Raw genomic sequence first — 8,650 nt, 5'->3', positions numbered from 1 at the left:
CGTTTCTATGTAAATTTGATTCTCAAACAAGCATAAACAGATGTTAGTTGGGGTTTAATTTTAGTGAAACACTGATTCAGTGATTAAGGTCTTCGACTTTCAATCACTAGCTTGTAGGTTCAAGGCTTATTCCACCTAATTTGGCTTAATCAGCCGGGAAGTATCAACAGTCTTAACATATATGAAGCGTGAGTCAAAGCTGAGTATACGAATTATGTATTATATTATTATATATTATCTTCAATGATTAAGTTACGAAACCACTTGATGATGAACAATTACAAGGTTAATATCAAAATAAGTATATAGCTCTATCCACTGATTAACACTAAATCTACAACCAGTATGACCACCATAAGAATCTTAATAGTATGGATGAAAAACTCACTACATGGTAATTCATTTCATAGTAAACGCAGAATAGGCCAAAAAATATATCAATAATAATTGTTAGAAATAAATACAAATGTACAAAAGTCAACAACAGTAAGTGGAGAGCGGAAGGGAAAGAGAAGTAGCAATGTCTGAAGTCAAAACAAGTATCTACATGACGGAAAGTGATGGATAATAATAGTAATACATTTCATCTTAAGAGAAAACAATGACGAACAATCGTAATAGAGTTTATTTGCAAATTTCAGTTTGATGTTCGAATCTCTCTCGTTTATTGTGCGTTTTACTAAAAAATTAGAAAAAAAATGGAGAGAACAGCAGTTATTCTTAATTATGAAAGTTATAATTTTAATGTAGTTCATGAAGCCGTGGCTACATGGTTAAGATGTTCGACGACTTTTAACTACTAAGTCGTAGGTTTGAATACCACTTCGTTTAATTTGATCTAAGCAACCGAGTTTTAAAACTAGCCCTAATACTTGATCTGTGACTTAAAACCAAGTACACAATTCTTTAAGTGATAAGCAATTGTATATTAATCATAGTCTAATACAATTTATTTACTAATTATAGAATTATGATGAAATAATATCGGAGATTTATGGCTCAAATGAATACTTTCGACAGTGTTGCGTTTTCTGAGTTAGGTGTTGATGATGTTGTCTAGAATGATAATGAAAACATTGCACATTAAATCAACCAGTTCAAATAATATAACATTACTAATAGAGCTTATGTGTTCAGCCCAAACTGACATATGTGAAGAGCGAGGTTCAAAAGTATGACTTATTACTTAGAAGCTACTGCTCCATGTAATTGTTATATAATGTTTTAAGTTGATTCAAAATGATTAAGAAAATGTTTTATTAGATCAACAACTATCTACGATCTTAATGAACTTGGATCAGATTGTTCAAGTTTGGATTAAGTAAAGCTACAGTCATTCATATGGTTTATTCTTGAATATTTAGTCAATCAGTTGCTAATTATCATCATACCATATTATAATAATCACAATAGTATGAGTTAATTTTAACTCCACCTGGAGTCCCTCCGGGGGCTACTGCCGGTCCCAAGCCCGGATAAAGGAGGGTTGAGCATGGGGTTAGCGACCCCATCACGTAGAAAACTAACTCGCTAGAAAAGCGCTAACCAGAAAAAAAATATTCAAAGTATGAGTTAATTTTAAGTAGGGAAAGAGAAAAAAAGAAACATCAATTTGTTTAGAAATAAACCACAAATCATCATCCCGATCAATGATACTACAGAGTTAATGAAATTTTTTTTGAAAAACAGTGGAATTTCTTTGCTTTACATGACATACATTATATAAAGACATGAAACTAAGGTTATAGAAACTTTACAAAACTTATGATATATCAGTCTAATCACCCTTTAGGATACTCTTTAATTATAACAATAAACTAGTCTGATTTTGATTGCTTAAATCATCAAGAGGCTAACAGATGTGAAGCGTTCCAGCTGCCCTCTGATTCTACCTACTGAATTTGTTCAGATTGTTGAGGTTCTAAAACTAAATAATCATTTTGCATTTCAGAAACAAATATAAATAACAAAAGGTTCAGTTTGGTGAGTATATAAGGTGGTTTATCGCGGTGATCGTACTATCTTGAATTCCGTGAAGTTTCTATAACCTTATTTCTTGTATTTATTGGATAAAATAGGGAAATTACTGTTTTCATAGGTATTTAGCTGGATGAAGGCTGGTTCTTGTAATCAGATTGATTTACAATGCTACGTGTTTTGATAAAACATGGTTTTATACACAAATTTCTCTTTATTACCTTGAAATGAGCAGGAACAAAGATTTGAGCAGAATATCATGAATTCATTTTATTTCGTTTGGTTACCGTCAGTTGTTTACAACTTGTGATATTTAACAATCATAATTACAAAATGAGTTCAACTTACTTACATGAAGGAGTTTAGTTGGAAGTTATGTTGAAGACACATCAGTGTAGTATAGAAAAGATGTAAATAAATTTAATGGACATATCTTACGTAAAAGAATATTCTGCAGCCTTGACTGTAACAAGAGTTCAAAAGGCTAGAGTAAACGCTAATAAGAATAAAATGAGTAAAGCTCAGTTACTAACCTAGAAGACAGTAGAAATAAAAAGACGTTGGCAGTAACATGAAACGGGTGCTTGTCGACCTTTGATTGGGTTATTGAACATGTTGTTTTATACATAATTTACAGTTTAGCTGCTGCGTAAGTCTTGGCCAATGCAGTGCTAAGCCTTCTGATGATTGTGCTTGCGACGTCATCACCTTTGAAGTTGAGATTTGTAAATATTGACTTTTTATTGAATGTATTCACACCCGTCTTGTTTTCTCTAGGATTTTTATATTTGTCAACAAATTTCTGTGGGTGTCAGTTGTCTCTTAGGTATTTTTAATCCTTCTTCTAGACCGTCGGTGGTTCATATCTTTTTTACTCTATAAAATAGTGTTTGACCAATACTTTCTTGTAACTGACTAGACAAAAACCATTGAGATTCGAGTGAAGACCATTACAAGTACTTTTTCGATAAACCGAATGTTGGATTTTCTCGTCTTCCCTCCATTGTATGGCAATATCAAGAAAGTGGAACATGTCGTCCTTTTCGTGTTCCATAGTAAATTATATGTCGGGATGAGCATTATTGAAGAGTCCTAACAGGCGGATTACATGCTGTTTACTATTGCAGACAATAAGTGTGTATTTTCAAAACATTTTGTTATTGTGACCTTTAAATATCGCAGGTTGTAAGCAGCTGACGAGAACCAAGCAAAATAAATTGAATTCATGCTATTCTGCTAAAAGCTTTGTTCCTCCTCTCTTTAAAATATGACTGTTGGTCTATTTAATTATATTTATAACCAACAATCTTAGGTTATATGTATACAACTTACTTGAAACACCGTTTGCAAAAATTATCGTCACATTCTCTGCACGAAAATTCAGCAACTCCATCACACATATAGCACGAAGGAAAATTTTCCTTTTCAGTAGGATCATCATCCAGACCAAAATCAACGCTACATTTTGAATCAATCCGTGCTTCTTCAATGTACTAAAAATGTAAAGTGTAATATAAACAATAAGGCAGTCGGCCTTAGTGAGAAAACTAATCAGAATGTGCCAGTAAGATGACTTCAAACGTAAAGAAAGACTAGTTATGAGGTTAGTACTTTGATCACTGCCTACTTTGCAATTATTCCCCAGACTACATATTAAATTGTTGTATTGAATGTATCTTTACTAATCGAAAGTAACCCCATTTGAAAAATTGGTTGTTTTGAACAACAGTCTTTACGAGCAGGATTCTTAATACAAAACTCGTATTGGCCGCCTATTTCTGGTTGATTAACTGTAGATTAACCATATTACAGTGTGTTCTAGATGTTTAATTTTTGTATGAGTGAAGTCTATTATTTCGGAAATTTCAACTTATAAAAAATGATGGTATTTACTGATCAGTTTGTGAAATTTATACTGTTTCAAGTATTACAGATGAATTCGTAAACTTCAAGTTTCCGACCGCTTCCTCAATATAAAAGCTAGGTTTAAGTTTTACCATAGTACGAACTACAATTTATATTCACATTTAGTGATGCAACAACTCGGTCCATTTGGTAAAATATTGAAATGACCGAGATTTGAAATGAAAATTTGATTACGAGACGGATTCTTCTAAATCTCAAATGAATCGATTTTACGAAACAAAGCAAATGATTTATAAGATCATCTACTATACGCTTTTTACCAAGTTCATCTTTGGCTGAGTTCAAACAGCCAGTTAGTTACAAACAACTTACAATCTGATAAATATATGCACCAGCTCGAATTATCGCAACACTTCAGTGTAGAGATGATATTATTAAGACAAATAATCATGGCCATTGGTCAAAACAATAACGTCGACGACAACAGGGATGTCTGAACTTACCAAAATGGCTTAGACCAACAGTCAGTGACTTTATGGACTGATGCCATGTCTTGACAGCCCTTAGCTTTCTTCCAACTTACTCCTATTCTAGCCAACATCAAGTATCGAAGCAAGAAGTTGGGCATATGTAACGCATGTCCTGATAACGTCAGTCGATGAGGATTTACAATATTATCGACCGATACATCATCTTTACTGAATACTTGATCAATATTCCCACAATACGAAAGCACTGTTTTGAAGACAATAATAAACAAACGTTCTTAACCTACAAGTGTCCTCTACTTTTAAAGACTACTTTTAATAAGCATGAAGTAAAATAGAGCAAACTGCTGTGGATTAAACTCGCCCTTTGTTTTATTGAATTTATGAGTTGAACTGGACATCGAATTAATAACATATGTTTAAGATAAGGAATTTGATTAACGTAATGCAGTCGGTCTCCAGTGTTCTAGCAAGCTATGTTACCTAAAACTCAGAAAACGATTCAGTAATATGTCTTTTTAAATAATTCAGTATTATATATTAACTATTAGAGTATATGATTTAGATTTAAAACAATGAAACTGTGTAGATGTTAAGCCATACTTGACATTTTATTGAGCAAAAGTATATTCTAACATCTTGTGAAGTACCACAATACTGTTTAATTCGCAAATCAAAATTTCACACTAAGTATACAGCGGTAGCTTGGTTTAAGAGATAAAAACAAGTGAGTTTAGCCATAATCGATCCATGAATAACAACAACTAGTTAATTTGGCATGTTATTTAGGCGCGAGTTTATACAAATAACAAGTTCAAATTTTCTAGCACTAAAAAATTTGAATCAATTCTATTTTAAGCAAAGTTGATTATTTGATACGGCACGGTACCATATACTGAATTATTATCCCTTGACATGCTCCAAAGAGTAATAACATGCGATCAGGAAATTCCTTTCACAAATATCATATTGATAATCGATTCATAATTTTCTATTATTTCATCCAAGAAATATAATTTATGCATTAAAAACCCAGTGAATGACCGCTTTTTTTCTAAATAAATATCTGCAAACTTTACAGCAGTTTAGTATAGCATCTCTAATTCTTATAAAAATATATTTCTCCAACAGCTTATTTGTTTATTTTTAATGATTCTTTTGTATGGAACTTAACATGTTTAGTTGATGAGATACATTTGTATTAATTTTATAATTCCCTGACTCAGAACTCGATATATTTTCTAATTACTTAATTGTTCTTTAGTATATAATACTGTGATAGTTTTCAAGCACATAAAGCTTCCTAATAATTAGTATGATGGACAAATATACGATACAAGGTATTCAGAACATGTTGTTTCTCGGTTTCAACTCAATAAAAACCAAGTAATACACCATAACCAAAGAACTTATAAACGATACATTGTCCATCATCAATTAAAAACTCAGTCAGATTAAGTCGGGAAATATGAAGACCAACTGTAACTGAAAGTACGATTGAAGGTATAACTAACCCGTTCCACAAGTTTAGAAACTTGATCGGTCGTTGACAATGAAGAGTTTTCAGAAGAAGCAGGTTTTTCCTCAGTCAGTCCTTTAAGCTGTCGAAATCGATGTTCTAAAAGAGAAACATCTTCTGCTATAACCAAAATGCTTAGAAACATAGCTTTTACCTTTGACTTGATTCTTCTTAAGGTTCTCAAACCTTTTAACAAGTTCATCAGTCTTCGGATCTGAAAGAGTTTATACCTAAAATAAAAATGTCTTAAGAAATTTTTATACCATTGCGTGAGCGAACTTTTTGATTAGTTTTATTAGGTTTTAGATTTGATGCTACAATAAATGCACGACTGGTACATTAACCGAAAGCAGGAATACCTTGAAGAAGCGAATGAGCAAAGTTTTTCTTCAGGGTCATTCACACTAATAGCTTATTTTAAAAAATTAGCAAACAAATTACCTTTTTTTATCATAATAACAATCCAAACATACTGGTTTGATTTTTTTAAGTTTAAACCTCAAACAACTCGAACACTGTACTGAGCCACATATTTTACAGGATTTCTGCTGACTATTTAAATTAATTTTTGAATACCTTTTTATTCAATGATGAAAACTCAACTCTACATAACTCACAAAACATATTGAAGAATAAAGGTGGTTCACCGTCTTTACAATAGCTTTTAACGCGTAAATTGAGCAGGTCTCTAGAGAAAATTCAAGACAGTGAAAAGCATGAACCATTGAATATAAAGAACTGGTTATTGAGTTCATGATTGCAACACACTGATTATCACATCTGATTCTTAATGAGGCTCATATCAATAAACTACGGGTCATAAAATCTCACAAAATCACGCTAAGACCCAGAAAACTTTCGTACACCTCTGTTTATCCTGTAATATACCAGTTGTGTTTTGATCTCTTCTGTGGAAGACTTATACGCTAGTCGATTTTTTAAAGATCAAAATGGAGTCAAACATATTACTACACTGGTCAGCGAGAATCCTCTTTCATTTGACAGATAAAGACCCTTGGGTTTTAATATTAGGTGCTTTCTTGTAATTATCATCAAAACTGACTACCAAATGAAACAATTTCCTAGCTAAAACAGAGGTGCTTTGGGATCTTCCCAATCAACCAATAAATGGAAAACAAAAATAAACACATAAAGAACAAAGCGGAAGAAGGCGTAAATAAAGGGGAGATGTCGATTTTTTCCCTTCACATCGGTTACTTGAGGGAAACATCAATTTTCATTATTTATCTTGCATCACCAAACAAAAACCTGAGGGACATTTCCCAATATTTTTAAGAGCGGAAAAAGTCACTTCTGTTTTCAGTTTTATTTTATATTGCCAAGGACAAAACTTCATTGAGAATCCTAATATCAAAAAAATATAATGAAAACAGACGTTACGTACTCGTTCAACTCGCCCGCATATTTAATTTCAGTTTCAGTTTTGCAAGGAACAAATGAATGGTTTATGTTATATCTAATTACATTGTAGTGACTCACATTTATCACGAGAACACGACTGGTTTAATAAAACAATCATTATTATAGCCAACTGTACCAGTGTTTATTTTAATGTGCTTTTGTTTGACTGTGCTAATGACAGCTCTATTGTTATCCCATTCTTATTCTTACACTTTGATTTTGTCTTCGCGCGAATTCGGTTACGTTCTGTAACCAACCTTGTATCCTGGCACGATCTCGGTATCCTTTCGATACCACGAGATCGCCAGCAAATATATCTCGGCTTGGTCCATTAACTGTCTTCTGATATTTGGCTTCTCGGGGATTTTATGGATTTATTTGGTTACGTTCAACCTTCACCTTCTGATTTACTTGGGACGTGTTTTTTGGTAGCGGTGTTCATAGTTAACCTCAACTCGACACCACGCTACAACATGAATCTCTTAGTTAATCCAACTAACACTTAAATGAGTTGATAAACGTGGCTTGAAACATGCTTTGAGGCAAGAAGTCTAACTGTTAGATGGTTCGATAGGAAAGCCGATGGTGATTTGACGAGTAACTGATTCTGTGATTGTAACCATTCTTGGAGCGTTATAATGATTTCTGCTTTTTAGAACATAGGAAATGTGGGGCATTTAAAGATCACAACTAAATAACTTAAAGATCTTGGCTAAATAATTTCTAGTTTTTATACATGACAGTGTGAATAAGTTTAGTTTATTTGATTTCAAATTGCCCAAATGACTGTAAGCGGCACAGAATAAACATTGTATTTCCGCGCCTAATAGCAATACAGACCTACAAAATAAACCGAGAAAAGTGAAACATTATTAAGTCAGAACAATATGTTGTTCTGAGTCCTCAATAATATATCAAGCATGTGGATAAAATTAACATAAAATTATTTGGTAATTGTTTTACGTCACTTTTTCTTAATTTCGCACAATTTTTAGGATTAGTATGGTCTACTGGAATACATTTTGGTTCATCAGTCCTGCGTTCAAACCAAATACTGGCAGTTCGGTCGTTACACCTAATCTTATCAAGTATGAACCACCGTGAGGTAGATCTGGATGATTCAATCAACTGTTCTGTTTCTAGTTGCATCAACTACAGAATACACACTTTGAAAAACAGGGCTTACGGATAGGTTAGATGATTCAAGCGAAGTGTGGTGTTTGAATTAACTAATGATACCTTTGTACTTGTTGAATGCTTGATTTCGAATTCCAAATACAATACATTCGTTCGTGCTTGTCTAGTACTTCTTGCTTCAATTGCGTTATTTCTGGGACTCTTAGTTCGTACTATAATTCAAATAATTCGAAACATTATA

At 32.8% G+C, this 8,650-nt stretch overlaps 1 protein-coding gene across 2 annotated transcripts; it reads right to left on the bottom strand.

Annotated features, from left to right (window-relative positions):
• Positions 1-200: 200 nt before the first annotated feature.
• Positions 201-7,495, bottom strand: MS3_00006119 (uncharacterized protein). 2 transcript variants are annotated; one of them, XM_051214226.1, is made up of 9 exons: positions 7,256-7,495; positions 6,427-6,538; positions 6,292-6,395; positions 6,210-6,254; positions 6,114-6,181; positions 6,005-6,064; positions 5,846-5,970; positions 3,310-3,470; positions 201-679 (listed from the first exon to the last, which is right to left on the bottom strand). In XM_051214226.1, exons 2-9 carry the CDS (start codon positions 6,472-6,474, stop codon positions 625-627), a joined length of 666 nt encoding a protein of 221 aa, XP_051067373.1. In that variant the 5' UTR covers positions 6,475-6,538; positions 7,256-7,495; the 3' UTR covers positions 201-624. The 2 variants fall into 2 exon arrangements, with proteins under 2 accessions (XP_051067373.1, XP_051067374.1); XM_051214227.1 differs by having other exon boundaries at positions 6,114-6,164; positions 6,292-6,538; positions 7,256-7,308.
• Positions 7,496-8,650: the final 1,155 nt, after the last annotated feature.

Source organism: Schistosoma haematobium, chromosome 2, assembly GCF_000699445.3.
Source record: "Schistosoma haematobium chromosome 2, whole genome shotgun sequence".
NCBI classification, from domain to species: Eukaryota; Metazoa; Platyhelminthes; class Trematoda; order Strigeidida; family Schistosomatidae; genus Schistosoma; species Schistosoma haematobium.
This window is presented reverse-complemented; position numbering and strand designations above follow the sequence as displayed.

Coding starts and splice junctions, on each gene's coding strand:
- MS3_00006119 (XM_051214226.1), bottom strand. CDS start 6,474: ATGTTTTGTGAGTTATGTAGAGTTGAGTTTTCATCATTGAATAAAAAG. Junction 6,396..6,426: donor TTTCATCATTGAATAAAAAG/GTATTCAAAAAT, acceptor AATAGTCAGCAG/AAATCCTGTAAAATATGTGG. Junction 6,255..6,291: donor TGTTATTATGATAAAAAAAG/GTAATTTGTTTG, acceptor ATAAGCTATTAG/TGTGAATGACCCTGAAGAAA.